The 26,518-nt window shown below is 33.3% G+C and overlaps 1 protein-coding gene across 3 annotated transcripts in view; it reads left to right on the forward strand.

Moving 5' to 3' along the window:
* LOC145287928 (uncharacterized) overlaps window positions 1-21,200 on the forward strand; it is a 42,359-nt gene extending 21,159 nt beyond the window's left edge. For all 3 annotated transcript variants that reach the window (XM_080135880.1, XM_080135878.1, XM_080135879.1), the window contains exons 2-3: window positions 8,957-10,246; window positions 16,958-21,200. In XM_080135880.1, coding sequence (XP_079992006.1) covers window positions 9,535-10,246; window positions 16,958-18,006 — 1,761 coding nt within the window. In that variant the 5' untranslated portion in view covers window positions 8,957-9,534 and the 3' untranslated portion in view covers window positions 18,007-21,200. The remainder of the gene's footprint in view (window positions 1-8,956; window positions 10,247-16,957) is intronic.
* Window positions 21,201-26,518: the final 5,318 nt, after the last annotated feature.

The following is a 26,518-nucleotide window of genomic DNA, read 5'->3' on the forward strand; positions in this document are numbered from 1 at the left end:
CGATCACACACATATGTATATATACATATATATATATATGTATATATGTGTGCATGTATATGTGTGTACACAGGTATATTTATATGTATAAAAAAAAAAAAAAAAGGAGAACGTCTACCTAAAACCACTAACCTAGTTCTAAAACAGATCCTTTGTTTGATAAAATGCATGCCCATTGGCTGATAGGAAGGGGCGCAGTGGATACTAGAAAGCTGATTGGCCAACTAGAAATCCTCAACATATATAAAAGAAAGAGGCAACCACACAATTCGCGCATAAGCCTGACGAATCCTATAGTTGGATGAAACGCAGAATATTCAGTGTAGCTTAATCGCCATATATATTTTATAAATTACTAACTAGCTCTACCTACGTATTGAGCACTTTTGAAGTAAATACTTTAAGTTTACGCATAAATCTATACTTTCGTATATTAAATTTATGTGAATAAATAAAGTAGTTATATATATATATATATATATATATATATATATATATTCTTATTAAATATTATTTAAAAACTAATAAAACTTTAAACCAATAGACTAAATAAACCACTCACGACGACTAATGAATAATTAAGCCAAAATTTGGAATTAGTATTAATTCAAAACTTTAGATTTAAGTATAGCAATAAAATTAGTAATTCGGAGTTATCCCCCTTTGAACAGAATTTTCTCAGATTGGATCTTTAAATGATAAACAAAAGGAAATTACAACTTTTAATTTCAAACTCTTAAAGCAACAAGTATAGAATATAGATTTTATTTTATTAAAAACTTTTGATTACAATCCACTTCTCAGGAAATAAAATTTTAAGTAAAATCGATCTGTAACACTGGAAAAAAAAGTAAGATACAAAATTTCTGCAAATGAATAGAACAGAGGTGTAACAAGAAATTTAACCAAGAATTTGCAGGTATTCGTCCAGTATTTGAAAAATAAATAAAACTTAAAAAACAAATAAATAATAAATAATTTTAAAAAATTTCATTAAGTCAAAAACATATCTGGGTCTAAGAAAGTATAAAGATTAACAATTTACAGAAATTTAAATCCTAAAAATAAAAATATGAAAATAGGGCATCCAAAAATTGTCACAGCCAGCAGAAAATAAATTAAACAAAAACATGGTGAGATGGATTCCACCGCTTGCTACCGTTAACAACAGGATGAAAATCTGTTCAGTTACGTATTGACTTCCGTATCGTTTTTCAATCTATCTGATGAAATGCCAATCTGAAAGATTTTTTAACAACATAAAGTTTAAAATTGTCCAAATAGTGTCGAAACAATTGTAACACTATTGAAAAATACATAATATGATGCAAAAAATTTTGTTTTCCTTAGTTTGGAATATATATATATATATATATATATATATATATATATTATAAATCAATCTATCTTTCTATCTGTTTATATATGTATATGTGTATGGATATAATTAAATAAGTTTAAATGTATTAAACAAAAACATTTTTTCAAAAGTACTCAATGCATATATCAGAGATTTTATGGGACATAAATTATATATATAATCTATAATATAGATCTCATCTGTCTGTTTAAATGTATGTATGTATGTATGCCTAAAACTTTCAACAGAGGCAACAGATTTTTACGAGGTGGGTATTGTTTTAAAGCTCGACCCTTCAGACAACAAATATCGAAAAATTGGCTAAACACATTAATTCCTTCACCCTCAACTGGGCACTTTTCTACAAGGAGGGAGTCACTTTTTTCGACAATATTTTTGAAAGTCATCCCCTCTTTTTGATTGACTAGCCTTAATTTAAACCTTTGCCACTTCCAGTTTGGCGATGGATGCAACGGCAAAGACATCACTATTTCCATATTCTTTTCCTCCTTTGTGGTACAGGTTCAAGTTTGCCTGCCTACTACCACTTTTTTTTTTGCTCAACTCACACCTCCAAACACCCGGGCAACGCCGGGCACCCAGGCCAGTATTATATGAATATAAATTAACACACACATGCATAAACATATACAAATACACTAAAAACAAAATATCCTGTATTGATAATTGGAACGAAGTATGGAATAAGGACCTCGAAAGCCGAGAGACTCAAAGGGGAAACATTTTTCAATTGACTCTGGTTGACTGTTAGTGCACATGTCATACACAATCTGAGTTGCTTGTTTTATTTGTTGACTTTTATATAAAGAAAGATCTTAAGTGGGGTTATATTTTTTTATGTAGGGTGCGTTTTTTTTTCAGGTATGCTGGGGAGGAGCAGACTTTCCTTTTCTTAAAAAAAAACTTTTCAATAAACAAACATAGAGATGGTGTTTATCTATAAATTTCTTGTTTTAAAATGAGTCCATTCAGTATCATTATCCAATTTCCTTTTTTCTTTGAGGCATTTAAGAAAACATATTAAATATTTATTTTTTAATATAGGCTGCAAAATAAGAAAAATGATTTTTGTTTTAATTTAATTATTTTTACTTAATTTTTTTTATTTAATTTAATTATATCAGCTTGAAATAAGTTAAACTTAAAAAACAAAATATTGTTAATGACTGTTTAATAACAGTAAAAAGAATAGCTCATTGATGGTAGCCCACTGCTACAAATTCAGAATAGGATCATGTGTGAGAGATAAAACAAAAGTAGAATCAGAGATACAAAAAGTACATGAGAACCAAGAAAAGAATTTAAAAATCCATACAATGTTTGTACCCATGATGAAATGAAATTGAAAATATATTTAAAAAATCATGTAAATTGATCAAGTAGTTTTATTTTTAAATAAAGAAAGAAAATTTTACAGGTATTGGGAGAGTGACTGGATTGCCCGCCATTTTGAAATTTTTATTAAAAAAACATGTGAAATGACTCAACAATAATTCCAAACTTGTGAAATGTATGTTGTGATGCCTATAAATTCCCATTAACCGCTTAATAGTTTGCTTTATAAAAATAAAACTTGTACTTGATCAATTTAGATGATTTTTAAAATATGATATTTTTGTTTAATCACGAGTATATACATCATATAGATTTTTTTTTTTTTAATATAGAGGGAATTTTGGACAGGAACTAAATCATATTGTAAAAGAGCTTAAATCATTTAATTTAACTTGATATTGTTTGACCCAATATATATTCATAGTGTCATCATAATTACATAAAATATTGAATCTGGAAATATTTAATTCATGCTCCTTAAATTAAACCATGTACAAAGTCTTTCTTTAATATAATTAGTTTAATATGTTAACAAATCTTATGTGGTTGGCTGGTAGTTTCCAAATTTTTTTTTTTAATCCATGAGGTTGTTTCCACGATCGGATAGATTTGTTTTATATTTAAATACAAATCAAACATGAAAGTCAAGCAAATCAACCAAAAACCTAGTATCAATTAAATCATCTGTAACCCTGTTTGTTAATGTAGACATTGGTTACCTCCCTTGCTTCAGTTACATGGTTACCTCCCTTGCTTGTGGTGATATAAATAGGAGTCGGCCATCTTGGTTTAGTCAGTTCGTTCGTACAGTTTAGACAGACTACAAGTGTCTCAACAAATGGTAGCAGAGATATCCCTCTGTGTGCGACAAAACGAAAAAAAAAAAAAAAAAAAAAAAAAAATTTTTTTTTTTTTTGTACAGCTTGTCTGTAGCAGTAGCACTAGACAGATCGGATATCGTATATGGCAACTTCGAACAAACAACCTCCATTGTTGGAGGGGGAGGATGTTTACGAGAACTGGAAACAAGACGTTGAAATGTGGTCGTTGTTCACGGATCTTTCTGAGGAAAAAAAAGGGCCAGCAGTGTTTTTGACGCTACCACCGAATATTAGAGAATGTGTCCGTGAATTGCCAACAAGTGACCTGCAACTAGTGAAGTATACGAACTCAGACCGGAGTTTTTGTTTTGGTGATGGAGTGGCTGTCACAGCAATTAAAGTTGCTAAATTTCCGGTTACACTCGGAGGTATAAGAGTTTATATCGAAGCAGATATTGTGAAAAACGACTTGCCTCTTCTATTAAGTCACAAATCAATGAAGACAGCAGGAATAGTGCTAGATTTCCGGAAAGATATGTGCTGGATTTTTGATAAATGTATTGAACTAAAGACCACAACTTCAGGGCACTATTGTCTCCCCTTAACAAATAAGTTGTTGGATCATAGTGGTACTAAGAACATTGTATTACATGTTCAGAATTTTGGTCAGTGTTCTTTCACAGAAAAAAAAAAAAGCAGAAAAACTTCATCGACAGTTTGCTCATGCCTCGAAGGAAAAACTTGTTTCCTTGGTTAAAAAAAGTGGCAAATTCAATGACAAGGAATTTATAAAGGCGATTGAGGAGGTTTGTGAAAACTGTCAAATTTGCCTTAGATTTAAAAAAGCTCCACTGCGACCGGTTGTGGGATTGCCTCTTGGCAATAGATTTAATCACACAGTTTGCATGGATTTGAAAGAGTTCATCCACAATGAGGTGTGGATACTACATCTCATTGATGCCGCTACCAGGTATTCAGCGGCAACATTGATCAAAACAAAGAAGAAGGAGGAGATCATCAAAAACATCTTTATGATGTGGATTACCTATTTCGGATCTCCTGTTCGTTTTCTGAGTGATAATGGGGGTGAATTCAACAACGAACACTATAGACAGATGAATGAAAAACTCAACATAGAGACCTGTACTACTGCCGCAGAAAGTCCATTCAGCAACGGTACTGTAGAACGTCATAATTTGATAGTTGCTGAGGCAATGAAAAAAACAATTGACGATGAGAAGTGTGAACCTGAAATTGCCTTGGCATGGGCTATTTGTGCAAAAAATGCCCTCCTCAATTACTCTGGACACAGTCCAAATGAACTTGTATTCGGTTTCAATGTAAATACACCCTCAATTCTGACAGACCAGTTACCTGCTATGGAGTCCTCTACTACAAGTGACATGGTGAGAAAAAATTTAAATGCTCTCCATAGTGCAAGGAGAAACTTTTTGGAAGCTGAGTCCAGTGAGAGAATTAGGAGAGCTCTCAGGTCTAATGTCAGAACTTATGCTGATGAAGATTATGCTACCGGAGACCAAATCTATTATCGGAGGCAGGGTTTTAAAGGATGGCGTGGTCCAGCAAAAGTGTTAGGCAGAGAAGGCCAGTTTGTCTTAATCAGACATGGCGGAGCATTTTATAGGATGCATCCGTGCCAATTGATGAAAGTGAATAAAAACAACGAAGAAAGAACAAAAAAAGCTGAAATGCTGGGAAACACTACAGAAGGGAAGAATGAATACCTTTCAGTTGAGGAGGAGGAGTTGCAGAATCAAGTGGTAGAAAGTGAAGATATAGACAGAGAAGAAGTTGTTGATAGTTCTACCAGTTTAAGAGATAAGACTGAAAAACCTGGCCGAAATAAGACCATAACTTATAAAATAAATGGAAGTGAGGAGTGGAAGAAAGGAAAGGTTGTGTCAGTACAGCCTAAATCAACTGGCAAATATAGTCATTGGATCAATATAGAACCTGAGGATGAAAACAAGGATCAAGTTTGTATCAACTGGAATCATATTGATCATTGGAGAGAAGTGCCCCAATATACTGAACAGGAAAATGTAGTCCTGCTCACCGCTGAACAAGAGCAGTCGAAAGCTGTAATGGATGCCAAGCATAAAGAAATAAAAAACATGAACACCTATGAAGTATTTGAATGTGTGCCATACACAGGTCAAAAAACAATATCCACAAGATGGGTGATTACTGAAAAATTCAAGGATAATCAGAAAACAATGAAAGCTCGCCTTGTAGCACGAGGCTATGAAGAAAATAGTAATCTGAAAACGGACTCCCCAACATGTAGCCGTGAAGCTATGCGAATGGTCATGCTAACCGCATCAATAAAGAATTGGATGCTGCAGACCATAGATTTTACCTCAGCCTTTTTGCAAGGTGGTATTTTAGAGAGAGATGTGTACCTGAGGCCACCATCTGATGTTTGTCCTAAATCTCAAGTGTGGAAATTAAAAAGATGCATCTATGGATTGAATGATGCTCCACGGGCATGGTACAAGAGAGTTACTCAGGCTTTGATTGAATTAAAAGGAGTAGCAAGTGCTTATGATAATGCATTGTTTTTGTGGCATGATATTAAAGGAAATTTGACTGGAATTCTTGCTATGCACGTGGATGATTTTGTTTTCTGTGGAAACACAGAGTTTGAAAGGGATGTGATTGCAACATTGAAAGAAAAATTTAAGGTGGGATCTCATGAAAGTGGAACATTCAAATATGTTGGACTGAATGTTAATCAACAGGAAAATGGGATCACTGTAGAACAAGATCTATATGTATCTTCCATATCTCCAATAGAAATAAGCAAAGGGAGGATACTGAGGAAAAATGATGAACTGAATGAAGAAGAAAAGCATGAGTTGAAGAGACTTGCAGGTCAGATGATGTGGGTTTCAACTCAAACACGCCCTGATATAGCTTTTGATGTGTGTAAAATGAGCAACACTGGAAAGCATCCCAAAGTAAAAGCCTTATTTGAGGCGAATAAAGCCTTATCAAAATTGAAATCCAAGAAGGGTTCTATAACATTTCCAAAATTGGGAAAGCCCTCAGATTTACACATTTTGTGTTATACTGATGCCTCTTATGCCAGTCTGGAAGATGGATCTTCACAGGGTGGTTTTGTTGTCTTTATTGGAGGAAGTACTGACAAAATGGCCCCCATGTGTTGGGCGTCAAAGAAATTGGACAGAGTGACAAAAAGCCCATTGGCCTCAGAGACTCTTGCTCTGAATGAGGGAGCTGATGCTGGTGTTTTGACTGCGGTTATGATACAAGAGGTATTTCAGTTATCTAAATTGCCAGACGTTCTCTGCAAGACAGATAATGCATCACTTGTGGAGACATTGAATTCCAACAATCTGGTAAGCGATCGACAATTGAGAATAGATGTAGCAAGGCTGAAGGAAATGAAGAGTAGAGGGGAGATACAGATAGAATGGATCAAGGGTTGTGATCAGGTCTCTGATTGTTTGACCGAGGCAGGAGCTTCGTCTGAGCTTCTAAGGGACTTGTTAAATCAGAAATAAATTATTCACTTGAGGACAGCAGCAATGTTAATGTAGACATTGGTTACCTCCCTTGCTTCAGTTACATGGTTACCTCCCTTGCTTGTGGTGATATAAATAGGAGTCGGCCATCTTGGTTTAGTCAGTTCGTTCGTACAGTTTAGACAGACTACAAGTGTCTCAACACTGTTAAGTTTAGTGTTTGTTGTGTAATTTATTAAATTTTACCTTAGTTAATAATCATGTTTTTACAAGAACTAAAATGGCGAAGGATTTCATAAAGTTGTGGCAGGGCTAAGAAATAGATATACCGCTGTTTAATTAGTTCAAATATGTGAGAAATTATCTCGCATGATCCGATTAGGGCTGATGTGTCAGAAATGGACCACAAATAATGACAAACACTTACCTGGTAACTTTGGGAAACATTGGTGAATTAATTGCCAAAAGTAGTAAGTCTATCCACAATTGTTGACATCTTCGTAAATTAACATTTATAACCGATCTGTAGGTTGTGTGTTCCATATTTCATAGAAGCTGTTATGTTGAAGGTTGGAGGTCGTCGTTTGAAGTTTGAACATCATAAATAACAATCAACAATAAAGAGTGAGTTTTACGAGTACATTTAAAAAGGATAACATTAAAAAGGAGAATGTAAGAATCGAGTTATATATATGCATATAAGATGTTTTATTTAACTATAGAAGTGAGAACATTAAGAGAGAGTTTGTGTACACACGTGTGTAATGTGTGTGTGTGTGTGATCGAGCATGAATAAAATTAAATATGTTCCTTATGCGTATGAGTTCGTTGTGCATACACATATGGAGTTAGAATGTTTGCTGTGTGTATATATTCTTTGTGCATATGTGTGCCTGCATATTTATGTGTGTGATCACAAGGGTGCATTAAAATATGTGTTGAATGTTTATAGTGTATGTGGGAGTTAAGGTAAACGCGTGTATTCATTCTTACCTTGAGAAAGGTAAACACCCTGTCGAGGTGTGTGTCTGCCTTGACAGCTAGACAGGAAAAAAGATAGAGATAGGTATCTAGCAGAACAGGAAGTAAAATGCCATCTATCGGTTAAAACGGAAATCACGACAAGGGCAGGTCATCGGTGCATTATTGAAATGCACGTGTGTGTGTGCAACAGATCATAAGCATATCAGTCTGAAAAGCAGCTGTCCATAAATTCCAGTTCGACAAATGGAGTGCAACAATTTTAGCTTCATTTTTATTCAGTAAAAAGTGAAATTATATTTTGGGGGAAATCCCACCAAATAAGAATAATGGAGATCTGTACTGGTTCACGACGATATTTCAACTAGCAAGCGACAACTCAACTTAATACAATAATGACGAGCAGCATCAGATTCATTGTTGACTGTCCAACGTTTCAGCGATTCTGTAATACAAAAATGGCAGTTAAATCTCCCGCTTTAATTAACCCTTCAAACATTGAAGAGTAATAGTAAGGGAGGTTAGAAGTGTGAAAGAAGGGGGAGGACAGTGTGAGTCACATTTCACAGGACAATTTCTGACAAATAAGAAAAAAATATGATTTCAATTTTTCCCCCAGGTGAATGCATAATGTGAATCTTAAAGACAGGCTTAGAACTGATGAATCTTAGCAGTTTAAGGAGATGTGTGTAAAGCAGGGGGCCCTGTTGGTTTGGTCACACTGCAAGAATGGATGAGATGTGCTTGAATTAGTAGATGTAGAACAGTTGAGGTAGCAGGGTCAGTTGACAGGAGAAGGCCAAGTGAAGTATGAATGGAAGTGATAAGGAAGGATTTGAAAGAAAGAGGGTTATTCCTGCTAGTTAAATACAAAACTTCTTTGCCGAACAGGTATAACATTTTTGTTCTTTTATTTTTTTCCTTTCCAGAATTGGATGCAGAACACTATTTTCATGGATGGCAAAATGGTTGTGAATCTGACGATCAAGAAAACTAAAAAGTAATGTTTGTTTTGCGTCAAATGATTTCCAACGTAAAGATTCAAGATTTGTTGAAAGACAAACAATTTCTTTCTTTCTTCTTCCATGGAGTGATCTTTTTGTACAACCAGTTCCATTTCAATGGTTTGTTCCTTATTCATGAAGCACTGTGACTGCAAACCTAACAACTCTTAAAGAATATTTGTCTCTGAAATAAATAGATTTAAAAAAAAAAGGAATATTTACAGAAACTGTGTTTTGTCTGTGTAGTATCTTAAAAGTTTCTGTTTCTATCTTGATGTCACAAACGGTCAATCAAATTAAACAATCCATGAATTATCATTAAAAATCTTACCAATTGTCTTTTAAAAATTCTGAAAATCCATTGCAGAATCATACTAACACTAGAAGAACTAATTTGTGCCTTTGAAGATGTTTGTTATGATTAAGAAATTCATTTGTTGCAAGAAGGCAACAATTTCAAAGAAGTGTCTTGGTCAGTAGGAAATATTTCTCACACAAAAAATATGGACCAACATTCATTTATGGGGACTAAAACTCTCACCGTTTCTTCAAACCTGAAAAAGGATCTTTCTTCAAAACTACGGGGCAACTATCCATGTTTGTGGTGTTCAAAAATATTCCATTACAAATCAATCCGTGATGCTCACACAAGTCATTGTCGTTCAAATTCTTTTTCGATGGCACCTTCCAAAGTTAAAACTCGAGAATTAATTTCAAATATTCGCCAAAAGAAAAAATCTATTTTGATTTCAAAAGGAAGAAAAAGCAATCCCAAAATTGTTTTACAAAGCAAAGATAAACTACCTTTGCCAAATTTTAGTTCTTTTTTTTCTACCTCCTTCCAAGATGATTCTCTTGATAATCACAATCCAAAATATCAACAAAACACAAACGTACCAGTTCAGACGTGTTCTTTATGTGACTACAAAACTGACCATAAACTTACGTTTGACCGACACCTTTTGAAGCATACTATCAGCCGTTTTGGATGTAACCAGTGCCGAATGCCATTTTTGCGAAAAGAGAATTTACTTAGACATCTTCAATTAAAACATTCTAAGATGGACATAATGCCATCAAGTCATCCGATTTGGCATCACTGTCCTTATTGTCCATACAAAACCTCTTTTAAATCCGCCATGAACAGACATATTTTTAAACACAATTTGGCCAGTCACACTTGTGACATTTGTCAAATGCCTTTTATTAATAAAGGTAAGTTTTTGTTTTAAATTTCATTTTTCCTGCTGATTATTTGGTAGAACTGAAAATGGTCATTTAAAAAAAAAAGTAATGAATAACATTTCAACTGAGGTTTTATTTTCACATATGTTTTAAATTTTCAATATCGTTAATCCTTTACATTACTACTAATTTTCACTTTATTTTGAATTGAGAAAGTATTTTTCAAGATTTTTGTGCCTTGTTTAGAGTGATTAAGAGTAAAAAAAAAAAAAGGGAGGAGTAATTGTCCAGAGCTCATTGAAAAATTGTAATTGTATTTTTTTTTTTCATGCAAAATGGTAAAAGTTGAAATCGGTAGGTTTCCATTGAAGCTGATAGCTTTCCATGGCCTCAAAACAATCCCAGTCTCTTATAGGGATTTGGTAAATATTATTTATGTTTATTGTGTTAATCTAGTTTGTTAACTTTTTTTTACTATGGAAATTGCTTTGGATAAGGTATGAAGCCACTTGATGTAAGAAACTAAAAAAGAATACCATTTCAAGATCAAAAACTAGCCAACAATAAATGTTGTATGGATAAATTCCAACTCATAAAACAGCAATTCTTCCCTCTTTGTTAGAAACACCACTCATGGAATGTGAGGACTAATTGACAAAATAAGAGAAGTGAGAGGTACAACCTCTGCTCAATCTTCAAACTCACAAACATCAGATAAACATCTTCATCTAGTAGAGTTGAGAAACAATTACTATAAACAATTTCTCCCACTCTTTGTCTGCGCCTAAATCTAAACACATTCCATGAACAAAGTTTCTTTTCTAGAACTGCCCGCAAACTATAACATGATCATCTTCAAGTCCAATGTAAACAAGTTCTTGTTGAGCCGTCTCCTTAAATAGTCAAATTCCACCCAATTTCCACCACTAACGATCACTATGCTGTTGTCTCAGTGACCACTGTACACTTATTAATCCTTACTCTTATCCTTGACTGACTTTTGAGCTTTGATAAATGGTGACTTCCTTGTAAAAAAAAATCAGATGTCACATTGGAAAAAACCCAAAAAACTGGGAAGTTGTTTCAATTTTATGTATGTGACAAGGGGTAATCAATAGGTTTGTCATCGTTCCCTTCCTCACCTCTTACCGAATTTAATTATGATAGATTCATGCACACCTGAGACATTTCTTTAGTGGAGAGCCATTCTTGTAATAGAAAATGAAACAAAAATAGATGGCAAAAGAAAAAACTTTATCATAGAGAAAAGAAAATTATTGAATTACGAATATTAAATATAGTTGTCCGAAGCCAAAATTTACAGTATCACTCCAGTCATTGTAAAGAATTCAGGTAAAAAATGGTAGAATTAATCTAGTCAGTAAGCAGTAATCCTGCTCTTCTGTCATGATGAAAAAGAGATTCAGCATATTTTATACTGGTACCTGATTGGTTTGCTTCTATCAGCCCCTGGCTATAAATATAATCATCCAAATCTTTTTAATCATACTCAGTAATATCATGCTAGCAATATTGCAACAACATCATAGTCACAACGCAAATGAGTGAGAGGTGACAAAAGTAATTACTGGAGTTTAAATTTCACACTAGAGAGTTCTCAAACCATGAATATTTTCCCAGATCAAGGCAATATCTTTCAACTCCATTGCCAAATATATAACTTGGATATATAAGAATCTATGTTTTTGTAAACAATTAAAATAATTATTTTGTATCCATTTTTTGTTTCTTACTCTTGTTCACTTCAAACAAGGCATATTGCCACTTGGACGTAAGGGGCTACTATTTGATACCATGTCTACAGGGAACTATGCAAGGAGATGAGCAAGATATCTGTTCAAATTACATTTAAATTTTTGCACGCTAGTACAGTCAAGGAAGCAGGAAGTAAATTCCAAAGTCCAGCAGTCCAAGGGAAGAAACTCTTAGGATAAAAGTATTTTTGGCATTTAAGCACCTCTACAGTGAAGGGGTGAGATCTTAGTGCTAGATGAGTCTGTCAAGAGTATGTGCGTTGCGAGGGTTACTGTGGAAACTTGCAAGGACCTGTGGCACAGTGGTTGGAGTACTTGGAAAAATCAGTTGTAAAATTGATATTCCCCTGAATGTTGAAGGTTAAATTCTCAGTGTGGGCGACCGAAAAATACAAAAGCAAATTACTTAGGATCTCTATCTAGTTATGGCTGATGGAAAGAGAGTATACTACTCCTGTAAAGTAAATTAAAGGTTCCATTCGAAATTCCATCCAAATTCCAGAGTTAGACAGAAGCATTCCCGATGTCAACAAGATACACCTGAAGAAGGTTGGCAGTTACATCTCAAGATGAGAACAGTAGTCCATAGTATCCAAATAATCCAAACATCAGATCCATAATCAAATTTCTCCCCAACAATGGAAGACCAGATAAGAATAAAAACTTGGATTTATAAAACAAAAGAATCCAACCTTGATTGCCCTTCAGGGCCTGTGGCGCAGTGGATAGAAGCGTTGAATCTCTACAGTTCTAGGTGAGCATTGTCTGAAGATAGCGGTTTCAATTCTACGCAAAGTAGGCCAAAGATTTAGTTGGCCAAAACGTGGTGAGACAACAACAACTATGGAAGGCAGTAATTACTGGGGATACAGTTACAAGATTCAGCATTCTTAGCCCATCGCAGAAAAGCACCTCAAAAAGGCTAGAGGATGAGTTGGCCAGTATGTGTTGAAACAAGAACTATGAAGATGAGGATAGCAGTCTGCAAATAAATAAATACAGAACTAAAGTTACCACCAAAAGTGTGACTTTCGCCTTTTCTGTGACCTTGACTTCAATATTCTAAAATTAGATCAATTCTACCAATTGACCAACTTTGGTGACGATTAGTCAAGCAAAAAAAACAATTATAAACTTTACTGAAAAGATAACCTCTATCTCAGCAGAGGTTAATGTATAATGTAAAGTCTTTGCATTTTTCAATTTATTAAAAAATATAAGAACTTGTGTAGCTCACACAATGTTTGTTTAGTATTCAGTGTTTATCTGGAATTCAATCTAATTTTTAAAAAAAACGCAGAAATATCTTTATGATGTACGAACCAATCATGAAATCAAAATGTCATATTTAAAAAATCATGTAAATGGATCAAGTAACTTGTTTTTATACATACAGAAAATCCTTTTTTAACACTTTTTAGCAATTAATAGTATATTGTAGCTATTACAAGTCTGATTTTGAAATCTCGGTAGTTCAAATTGAGTTGTCTCTCTTTATTAACTATTGTGATCAAGACTCACTATTCTTGCTTCATCATAAGATTTCATTTTCTTAGTTAAAAAACGACTTGATTAACTTTTGTGATTTTTGGAATATGACATTTTTATTTCATGACAGGTATATACATCACAAAGATTTTTCTGTATTTTTTTTTAACTTGGTTTAATTCTGAACTTATATATTCTTTCTTAGTAATCATTCTAGATTAATAATTAGGAAAAAATTTAGATTAGTAATCAGTGAAAAATCTATACTAGTGCAGATATTCTCTTATTACAATGGACAAACATGGGTCAATATCCAAACACTTATTAGATTTCTGAATTTTGGAGATGAGGGTTGATTATCTGCACTATTTGGATTCTTTGGACTACCATTCTCATCTTGGGTGTTATTACTTAGGAATTCTACCCAGTCATGGCTGACAGAACGAGAGCATGCTACCCAAATGGATTAAATAAAAAGTTCCGTTTGTTATTAAACTAATAAAACAAAGTTGATATTATAGAACGCTTGTTCAATAAGCAAAAAATAAAAAATAAAAATAAAAAAAAAAAGCAAGCAAGCAAATATTGTTTAAAATATACTGACTCTTGATTGGATAAGAATTAATTATATAAATTTTATTTTGACCAATTGGAAGCATGGAAATCATGCACCTTCACAATATTTAAAACATACATTTCAATTTATTTGTGCCAATTTTCTGGGAGCCAGTCAAATCCATATTTAAACAAAATGCCCTAGCTCTAAAAATCAGTCCCTCTGAGCTCAGCTAAAACAGACTTGTGAAAAAGGGAAGCATGCAACTAAACTCTTGCTTCAAACTTGTTGATACATCTAGTCACACTGACTTCTATAAACACAGAACAACAATTTATTCAGTCTTGCTAAGACCTACTTAACACTCAATGTTAATGGCAATCAACTTGAAACTCAGAATTTTTTTTTTATGGAAATCACTCCAGACAAGGCATTGAAGCCACTTGATGTAAGGAGCTAAAAAAAATACTACTTTAAGGTCAAAAACTTGCCACAGATAAATGTTAGATGGAATAGAGTCTGACCCAGAAAAGAGCAATTTTTCCCTCTTTGTCAGAAACATCGCTCATGGAATGTGAGAACTAAAGGATAAAATAAAGGAAACAACCTTTTCACATGAGGTTACTAAATGTTACAAAAAAAAAAAGAAGAAATATGTATAATCTGACATTGTTTTTCTCTCACTGCTATCCTATGAAACTGTAATTTATTAGTTTTTCAGCATTTAACTTAGTTTTGGTATTTGCCACATATTGGTGCATCAACCACTAGTCCCCCCCTCTCTCTCTCTCAAGGTTCAAAAAAAGAATCTCAAATCTAATAGATCCCATTCTGTCAACCACGCTCCCACCCCTGTCCCATCGACACAATGTTGCAATCCTGTGTCTGTTTTACAAGTACTTTAATGGAATGTGCTCTGATGAACTCATAGCACTGGTGTCCCTTCAACATAAATACTCTTGACTAATCCAATAAGCAGCAAAATCCCACACTTTCACTGTAGAGATCCCCCTGATGCCAGAAAATGTTCAACTATAAAAGTTTTGTACCTCGAACTGCAAGAATTTCCGGTGTTTATTCAGATTGGCACTTATGGCTGCATTTAAAATTAAAGATGATACAGAAATGTCTGTATGATGTATGTGCCAGTCATGGGACAAAGATGAAAATTTAAAAAGTTACGTAATCTGATCAAGTAGTTTTTTAAAATTTTTATTCAAGGAAATCAAATTTTACTTTTTTGATGAGGGGTGAAAAACTGCGTCAATATTACAATCAACGAATCGATGGACAAGAGCAGACAACCCTAATGCATGTGGAAATTGTCAAAATAATCACTGATTACCTCCCCTTATTATATTCTCTAGACAAACATGGCCTTGTTTGTCACTTATTGGTAAAAAACAGCAAGTTTTGTGATTTTTAGGAATATATAATCTTTCCGTGACAAGTAGGTACAAAATAAAAGTTTTTCTTCATTTTTGTTTATTGTTATAAGTGCCAATCTGAATAAGAATCAAATTTCTTTCCTGTGTCTTGCTTCCTTGATTGTACTAACATGCAGAAGTTTAAATGTAATGTAAATAGACATCTTGCTGCTCAACTTCCTACTTAGTGTTCCTGTAGGCATAGTCTCTAATTCACAGTAGCCTCTTATGTCTCAGTTGCAATTTGGCTTTGGGGTGAATTGGAGTAAATAAAAAAGTTGTTGTCAATGAAACTGAATATATATTTTGCATGTATTGTTTTTTAATTCTTTTGATAATTTTACAGCTATCTACAATAAATATACAATTTATGGTTCTTGTCCAGAGTTTCCTGCATATTAAAAAAAGTGTTTTTAAATCTATATGATGTATGTACCTGTAATGAAACAAAAATATTATATACCAAAAATCATTTATATTGATCAAGTAGTTTTATTTTTAAATAAGAAAATGAAATTTTATGAGTATCAGAGGTCTGATCATCTCGCCTGCCATTTTGAAAAAAAAAATTCAGTTACAAGGGAAATAACTCAACAATAATTGAAACTTGCGAGATTTATGTTGTAATACCTATGAATTCTCATCAATTGCTTAAAAATGATTTTCTTTATAACAATAAATCTACTTGATCAATTTATGTGATTTTTGGAATATGCTATTTTCATTTCAAGTTCATACATATAGATTTTTTTTTAATTTTTGTTTTTTAATACAAGGGGGAATTTTGAACAAGAACCCAATTCATACACTATTGGGGCTAAGAAAAATTTACTAAAGAGGTAGGATAGGTTAGAAGAAATATTAATGAACTCTTCCATTACAAATTAATTGATGTTTGGTTCGATTTTTTTTTTTTTTTTTTATACCCTCACTTATTCTTTGAATTATAAGCAGGAGTCTACTTGCTGCTTCAGCTGCTTGGAGACTGGGTAGAAAGTACCAGTCAAGAATCTGTTCTTGACAATCAGCACAACAGGTGCAGTACCAGGATCTGGGCAATACCTGTAGGACTGAGGTATGCCGCCTGGGTATTACCTAGGAGGTCAACCCACATAGGCTGTGCCACCCGGCTTTTGTGATTTTTGTGCCTTGTTTGAAGTGATTAAGAGTAAAAGAAAGAAGGCAGGTTTGTCGCTTGTTACCTGAGGTGCTCCTACTAAGGGAATGCTGATGAGGATGCCCAGACAATTTTTACTAGGCCAGAGTGCCCCTCCTTTAGGGGTGCTGGTTGGACATCCCAACTTTCTGACTTTGTGTCACATTATGCTGAGGTGGGTAGCATATAAATATCTACTCACACCTACCCAGCAAAAAAAAAAAAAAAATTCTTGAAGCCATATTAAATTTTATTGAACTTTTAAAAAAATAAATAAAAGACAAAAAAAAGAGTGAATTTCTTGATTCTACCATTCTTTTTTTATTTTTTTCTTTCCAGCCAACATTTTTCATCACATGAAGTTGAAACATCCGCGTGAAAATAAAGGAACAGCCAACAAAACGGGAAGCGTTTTACATAAATGTCCATTCTGCCCTTATAGCAGTTCTGCTTACAATCAGATTAGCCGACACATGACCATCCGGCATTATCAAGAAGAGCGCTACGAATGCAAAGTCTGCGAGTTGTTTCTGCCATCTCAAATGGCGTTGGCAGAACACAACACGCAAACACATCTACACACAAACAATTTAGACTTGTCTTTAAAATCTTCCATTGAATCGACAGCTACATGTCTCTATTGCCCCGTCTGTCAAAATAGACTCGATGTCAGATCTGTACTAACCGACACGGTCGGCCATACTTGTCCGACATGCAATATGACATTCTCTCTTGAATTGCTTATGGAGAAAAATCTGATTCCAAATGTCACACCCAACGAATCTTTTAACAATTTCTCTACTAGCAGCAGCAAAAGACAACATCTTTTCGAAGTTCAGCAGGTCGAAGAAATCTATGAAGAATCTGTAAACTTTCCAAATGACAACGATATCAGGTTCAAAGATTTCGGTAACTCCTCCACTGATCTCGATCAAGCGATTCAGAAAGGCCATATTGATTTAATTGAAATCAACGATGATGATGACGACGATGATGTAATGAGAATCGATGTTGATGCAACTGAAAAGTTAGGATATCCTCTGCAATGCACGTCGAATGCTGATAAAGATGTTGACCCTAACTCTTGCCTAGAGGAGACCCACATCCTTAACAGAAACAATGACTTTTTAACAAACTCGATGAACGAGACTTTTTCAAACCCTGGCCAGTCAACTTCAGTCAATCATTCAAATTCCTCCATCTCCAAAAGAGGCCGCTATGTCAAACTAGTATCTGATTTTGACGATTTCGAAGAACGTCCATTTGCTTGTGCATTATGCTATCAACGTTATGCTCAGTTTCCAGAGCTTTCAGTCCATGTTCAAAACCATCTGACTGGGGCAGGAGGTTATGCTGGGGACCAATCAGTCGATTATTTCACTTGGTAAAAATTTTCACACGATGACTCATAGGCTCTCTCTTCTTTCTGCCAGAAAATATAAACATGATATATTGATCTAATTCTGGCCTACAATCTCCTCAATGGCCATTATGATATACCTTGGCACCTATTATTCATTCATGTACCAGAAAGAGATCTATTTCACCTCCAATTTCGATTAAACTGGTGAAGGGCTGTTTTCTCAATCAGGATCCGTGGATCTGGGAATAGACTTCCAAGGGAGATAATAAATGCACCAAAAACGCAACAATTCAAAGTGAATTTGGATAAGTGTTGGGCTACTTATCCTCTTCTGTGCACATTTTGTACCACTCTTTCTCTACATGACATTGAAACATGATTATTTTATTTTTTGCTTAATAAATTGATTGAATTGTATTGAATGATGATTGAAAGGAAGATACAGTGCTAACACATACTCATATCAACCACACAAGACTGACTCAGATAAAGGAGAATGTGAGCCTCAGTGTAACCGTTGCAATCAAGGACTAACAATAAAACATAAATAAAAAAAAAATATATGCATATATACATAGCAAATTTACAAATTGAAAAAAAATAGCTTTTTCCCAAATTGTAGGATTCCTTAGACAAAGTAATTTGTACACACATATTTATAATAAAAACAATTGAGTATTAATAAAATAACACTTGACAAGAAACAAATACCAATTGACCTGCATAGAATTGGTAATTATGCTATTTACTAAGCAAACAAAACTCTTAGTTCTTGTCCCAAATTCCTTCTATACTAAAAAACAAAAATAAAGAAAAATCTGTATGATCTATGTACCCATGATGAAGTAAAAATATCATATTCCAAAAATTATGTAAATTAATCAAGTAGTTTAATTTTAAATAAGAAAATCAAGTTTTATGAGTATTTCTTCTGTCTCACTTGCCATTTTGAAAAGAAATCTCAAGAAACAAGGGAGATAACTTAACAATAATTCATACTTACTAGATTTATGTTTTCATGCCTACAAATTCCCATTAATCACTTAAAAATGATTTTCATTATAAAAATTAAACTAATATTTAATCAATTTATATAATTTTTGGAATATGATATTTTCATTTTGTCACAGGTACATGCATCATATAGATTTTTTTTTTTTTTTTTTTTGCTTTTTAATATGGGAAAATTCTAAGCAAGAACTAAATTCTATTCAAAAAGAATGGTGCAAATGATATCTTGGAAAACCTAAACGAAACAAAAATGCATACCAACATTTAAAAATCAAACAAAAATCTATTTGACCTGAGATGATCAATAACGCTGGATGGATTGTTAAATACAAACTCTTTCTCTTGTTCGGATCTGTGAGGATCCCTCTTTCCCTTCTTTTTACTCTCTAAATCAGCTATTTGTCTTTGACTCATCACATTTAAATCCGCAACAGGAACTCATGGCTCTTTTGCCTCCCAATTTTTCGTCTGCTAAAATTTTAATCACATGATTAGCATCGTGTAGCATGAATAAAATAAACCATTCATTCAAGTGCCGCTTGTTATAGATTTAGCTGAATACGAAATTAAAAATCACCTCATTCATTGGTATTTATATACTTATGTTACCGGGCTGGCGAGTGTTTTGTAACTATTCTGTACTTTCACCTAACAAATTAATAAACAAAAAAGATATTGTAATTAATACTTGAATTTATATATATATATTATATATATATATATATATATATATATATATATATATATATATATAATAATTTTATTGTATATATTTGGGCAGGAGGGATTGACTTAGCAAGATAAAGGACCATTTGAATAAATTCATAATGATTTAAATTTGTAATTATATAAAAAAAATTTATTTTCAGTTGCGTGCACTTATGTTACCGAACTGGCGAGTATATTGTAACTATTCTATACTTTCACCTAACAATTTAATAAACAAAAAGATATTGTAAAACTTGAATTTAACATGAAAATACTATTTAAGAAATAGCATGGTAACATCCGTGCATAAGCATCACTTTATTTTACATATTTCTTTTCCAAAGGACCATTTGAATAAATTGATTTAAATTTAAAGTGTTGTGTAATTATTAAAAAAAAATATATGTGCTTTATTTCTTCAATTTTGAATAATTTCACAATTATGAATGAATTTGCATGTACTTTAAAAAAGGTAGTATTTCATCACAAAAATATATTGAATTTAACTTTTCTTTTTGTTTCTTTTTACTTTTTATTTTTAATCAGATTATTATTGATTAGGCACTAAGCTGAAGCGGGATCGGAAAGACGATGAGAGGGAGAGGGAGTAAGCAAAGAATTAGTAATTCAGAATTCACCAAAGTATGAAGATGGATATAGGCAGCAGGAGTCAAATTTGGGGAACCCATGATGATGCGAAGGCCTTTTTAAAGGCAAAATATGTACTTAGACAGAAGCCACCTCTGTGTTCTGTTTGTCAAAGACAAATGAAAGAGGTAAAACATTCAAACTAGAAAATAAAATCATGGAGATGTCCTTCACATAATGGAAAGTTAATTTCTTAAATAGTATTTTCAAGATAAATTCAAGTTTTACAATATCTTTTTGTTTATTAAATTGTTAGGTGAAAGTACAGAATAGTTAAAATACACATGTCAGTTTGGTAACATAAGTGCACGCAACTGAAAATAAATTTTATTTTGTATAATTACAAATTTAAATCATTATGAATTTATTCAAATGGTCCTTTATCTTGCTAAGTCAATCTCACCCACCTGCAAAATATATATATATATATATATATATATATATATATATATATATATATATATATATAAATTCAAGTTTTATGATATCTTTTTTGTTTATTAATTTATTAGGTGAAAGTACAGAATAGTTACAAAACACTCGCCAGCCTGGTAACATAAGTGCATAAGTACCAATAAAGTGATTTTTAATATCATATTCAGCTAAATCCATAACAAGCGGTGCTTGAATGAATGGTTCATTTTATTGATGCTACATCGTAATCATGTGATTAAAATTTTAGCCGACGAAAGATTGAGAGGCAAAAGAGTCACAAGTTCAAAACTTTGTCAGCATTTCATTTATTTACTTTGTTTTTTTTAAAGGAAAACAATTTTCTTCCTCAGATATGACCTTTCCATTCTTTCCTAAAGAAATGATGATATAAAAATATTTTTAATCAGTTTTGCCTCATCAAGTTCTTGATCTGATTTTTTGTTTGCTTTTTTTTTTTTTTTTTTTTTTTTTTGTTGTTTAAGTTGCTGTACAATTTTTAGGTCAGGTGTTCAGTTTGTTATGTAAAGTTAACATAAAATTGACTCCCTCCTGCTCAAAATTCTAAAAAAGAATTCTTTGGTTAAACATCAGTTCAAAAATCAGGTTAAGTGGATTATTTTACTTAACACAGCAACTATTTTACTTAACCAAAAACTTAGCTAAAAATCGAACATTTTCATAGAAAAAAATTAACAATAAAACATTGATGCTGAAAAAAAACTTGTGATTCAATGAATTTGAAATTCAATGCTATAAAATAAAACTGAAATAAAAGGTTATATATATATATATATATATATATATATATATATATATATATATGTGTGTGTGTATGTATTAAATGAAGCTAACAAAGAATATATCTTTAACAAAGCAAACTTATCAAGACAAAAAAAAGCTCAACGTGGTTTAAAGAAGCAATTAAATATATTGAATAAGAGCTGAGGAATAAAAGTTACATATAAATTTTATATCATCAGATCAATAAGGAAAAAAATAGATAAAACAGAGAGAAAAAACTCAAATGGCATTTCAAAACTAAATGCTTCTCATCCATACACACACCCACACACATAATGTGTCAATCTATGCATAATGCAATGTTCTGGATGCTACTGTTGGACATTATATAACTAAACTTATTGAATAGGTCTGCTGATTTGGCAAAATATAGAATTTAAATTCTAGTCTTCTGTTAATTGAATAGGAACTGAATACCAAGTTGCAAAGTTAAAGGTGATTTTACAACTGGGGTTGAATCTTGATTCTTTCCTATATATATATGTGTGTGTGTGTTAGGTATGTTTATATAATTTTTTTGTACAGGATCCAATCTTTAATTAACCTATCATTATAACTTTTGGAACACCGCTGCTAGATGTTTTAGAGATCTAAATCTGAACAAGATATTTAATTTAGTTTCATGCAAAAGGGTTAAAATGGGGTTGAAGCACATCATGATATCGATTTTCGGAAAATTTTAACACTAGGTATTAGACATCACTTAATAAATATTCCCTAAATTTCAGTTTTTTAAGTATTTTAAAGGATTCTCGAGGGCATAATATAGAAACAACCTCCCATTTGAAAATTCAAATATATCTGACTTTCACTGAATTCAAGCAGTTAATCAAATGGCTTCCTTCAGTCTTGACAGACTATGGATACCCACTTGCGGATGAAATTTTTGTGGTAAGAGTTGCGCAGTCTCAAACCACACCTCTCCTGAGTCAACATTGTTGAATACCAGTCGCAAGTGAAGGTTCAGGATGACTGGAAACAATGCTGAGATAAGTAGAAAGCACATAGAGCGCCTAGAATTCCCAAATGGTCACCCATCTAGTACTAGCCAGCCTCAATGTTGCTTAACTTCGGTGATCTGACGAGAACTGATGTGTCAACGTGATTATACCATATATTAATATTAATTTAAGCAATATTCCTTGAATTTCAATTTCTTCTTAAACCGCTCAAAATATAAACCTTAAATTTTAGACATGTTCCAAAATTCAAATCATGTAGCATTTATTTAGAACTTACTGAAGAATATATCAGACTGGATACTTACTGCACAGTTTAACGTCTTCTGTTTCAAGCTGGTGGGGTTAGATGTCTTCTTGTATGACAAAAAGGATTTGAAACAAGTTTCTTTGAAGCACTGAATGCCCTTCCCAACACCAACGATTTTATTCATGATCGTAAGTTGGTGACCAACCACGGCCAACAGCCTCCATTCAACCAAGTCAGTTAGTCAACTTTTATAGTGGCTGACATTCACCAAACTCACACTTTACAACAGGCATCTGTGTATTTTATGGAGATACATCTGACCAGGACATATACCCATGTATGGCCTTTGAGTAGGCTGGCATTTGGTCAGGAACTACTTCTTGAATATTCACACCTATCTAATGTATGAACTCAAACTGAATTCCATTTTCCTTATGTGAATAAAACGGATTGAAAAATGTTGTACTCTATAGAGAGAGTGGATTTGGATACATCATTAAAAAAATTAAAAAATACTATACAAAAAAGGATTATTCTATAAGATTTTTTAGTTTGGTTGGTTTGGTTGTTTTGTTTTACACCATATCAACCATTTTCGGGTTATTTAATGCCGAATCCAGTTATTTTGAAAATAGCATTCACGTTGCATCCAGTTATTTTGTGGAAGGTTTTTTATTCTGTAAGCTTTTTGTAGCTTCAATCACTAGTTTTTAGTGTTTGGTTGTTTTATAGTGGATTTTATCGTTTTTGTTCCCTGCCCTGCAGAACATGAATGAGTTTTGCAATGGGAGAGGGAAAAGGGTTACAGTATTAATGTTTGGTACATTTTAAGTTAGGAAACCAGTAAGGAAGAGGGGGAGATAGAACGAGAAAGGGGAAATGGGAAGGAGGAAAAGGTGGGTTGTTGTTTTTGCTTTTGGTTTTGCAGAACATAATTAAGTTTTGCAAGAAGAAGTAGAAAAACAAAAAAGCATCGATGTTAGGTGCATTTCGTATCAGAAAGCCAATATCTTCGGACAGCCTGATCTGATAGCATCAGGTAAGATTTTTTAATGTAGGATTTAATTAGGAGAATGAGATCAAGGACCACTTTTTTTCTGGACCATATCTAGAATTCTTCCTAAGGGGGAAAAAAAAAAAAAAAAGTAAAGAGAAATCTTTATAATGTATGTGCCCATGACAGAAAGAAAATATTATATTCCAAAAATCATGTAAAATCATCAGTTAGTTTTATTTTTATAAAGGAAATAATTTTAAAGCAAATTTGAGGTTTTCCAATGTCACCCCTCCCTTCTCATGTTCAGAATGACTTTTTAAAATCTTGCAAGCTTGAACCTTTTTTTTTTTAATTTTTTTATTGTATTTTCACCTCAAACAAGACACAGTGGCACTTTGATGTAGGGGGCTACTATTGCAGGGATACTATGTAGGGAGTTGAGCAGTAAGATGTCTGTTTATATTACACTTGAACTTCTGCATGTCAGTACAGCCAGGGAAGCAGGAACCCAGAAGGGAATTCCAAAGTCTAGCAGTTCTGGGGAAGAAACTATTAGAGTAGAAGGCTTTCTGGCATCTAGGAATTTCTACTGTGTAGGGGTGGGATTTTGCTGCTTGTCAGGTTTGTTGGGGGTATTTACGTTGAGGAGGTACAATTGCTTGTAGTTCGTCGGAGCATCCACCATTAAGATACTTGTAAAACAGGCAGAGGGATGCAATCTTTCGTTAATGGGAGAGAGGTTAAAGCCTAGTTAACAGTTCGGGACTTATTAGGTTGGCGACTCTCTGTTGAACCCTGTCCAGGAGTGAGAGACAAGTAGCAGATACACCAGCTCAAATGTGACAACAGTACTCCATACATGGTCAAATGGTGGCCTTGTAGAGCTACAGGATACTTTCAGTCAGGCGTAAGTAACTTTCTAGCACGGTAGAGAGTGATCACCTTCCTCACAGCCACCGCGGCAATGCCCTCAATGTATCTGTTCCAACTCATGTTCCCTGTGAATGTTAAGCCAAGGAGCTTGAACGAAGAACTTTCAGATAATCTGTCATTAGTCATAGCTAGGGAATGAGATATAGAGAAGCTATGTGCTATGCTACCAGCTGTATCCGTGTAAGTAGAGAAACCAAGCCAATTACTGTGGTGGACATTGTGCACTATTATCAAGGAAAAATGCTGTATCTATGCTGTCAGAGACTGTTGATTAGAGTCCTAGGTCGAGTGAGACCTATAGAGAAAGTATAAGTAGCTAACGCTATGTTGCAGGTTAATTCTAAACCACATGAAGACCTGGTCGTCTGATTCTAGTTTTGATTTTCTAGTCAAGGAAGGGTGTTTTGAATATAAATTCCAAGTTCGTGCATGTCTGTCTGAGTCCTTACGGCATGTTAAAATGGTTAGAGGGATGGAGGTGCGTAAGTTAGTTTCACTTAGTGCCAAGGTACCCGGAGTGTTTGCTAGGAGAAATGATTCAATATCATCTAAATTAGTTCTAAGCCCGTGAATATTTGTGAATGCAAGCCTCAAGGGAGAAGGTGAATTGGTTTTGTTTGAGATCTTCCTTGTTCCTTCAGACTGTTTTAAAGATAGCATTGTGATAGCTTCACTCATAATTTAACTAAAAAATTTTTTTTTTAAAATAAAACTACCTGATCAATTTACATAATTCTTGGTATACAAAACTTTCTTTTTGTCACGGGTATGTATATGACACAAATTTTCTTTATTTTAGCTATTCATAGGAGAGGAAACTCTACATAAGCACCATTAATCGTTTTAAATAAACGTTACTTAATGAAAGCAAAAGTATATCTTTAAAAGCACCAAGTATTTCACAGGTGTAACTTTATTTTTTTGATAAATAAGAAAATTTAACTGTTGGAGTTATCTCCCTTGTTCTGTATTTTTATTTCTACATCTGTTGCTTAATTAAAAGCACATTTTTAAAAATAAAATACTTTGAATAACGAAGATCGCACATTTATATTATTTTTCTGATGTGTCTGTTTTTTTTTTTTTGTTTTTTTTTTTGCAACTGAAAACAAGCCAAAAAGAAATAGAAACTAAATCAGAATCCATGATTGCACTTTTTCAGTTTTTAAATTTTTCGGCAAATCAGAAGAACGCCCGGTGCCACACAGTAAACGGGGTCCTATTTGGTTCTTTATATTAAAGACTTCCTGTTTTGTGTTACTTACTCTTGTGTTTTGCCAAGTTTTTGCTACCTTTTATTTATTAATTTATTTATTAAATCCTGATAAGCGGATGGTGAAGTACTGAAACACCTTTCCTGCAGCTGTGAAGGCTCCGACTGTATTGGCTTACCATTCCGTCAGAATTTGTCTGCAATGGCGAGAGGGAAACCATAGTAACTGGGCAAACCCAGGTCTCCTAATCACCTGCCCACGTCTGCATTTGGAGAGGTAACTCCAGTTTCGAAGTGCATAACTACAGTAAATGCTGCAGTGCACCAGACTAGATGCAGAATGCCATTGTCTTGTTAGAAGGTTGCCATCATATCAAATTATTAGGTGAAAGTACAGAATAGTTAACAAAGCCCCCCTCTATCCCCATGTGAAGAATGATTTTCTAAATAATCTCTGCAGTTTACTGACCGTGCTAAAATAACATTATTATTTAGAAAGCCATTCTTAAGATGGAGAGAAGGGGCTTTGTTAACTATTTTGTACTTTAACCTAACAATTTAATAAATTAATTAATTTGGGAA

Source organism: Euprymna scolopes, chromosome 11 (assembly GCF_053919585.1).
Source record: "Euprymna scolopes isolate OS-2025 chromosome 11, ASM5391958v1, whole genome shotgun sequence".
Taxonomy (NCBI): domain Eukaryota; kingdom Metazoa; phylum Mollusca; class Cephalopoda; order Sepiida; family Sepiolidae; genus Euprymna; species Euprymna scolopes.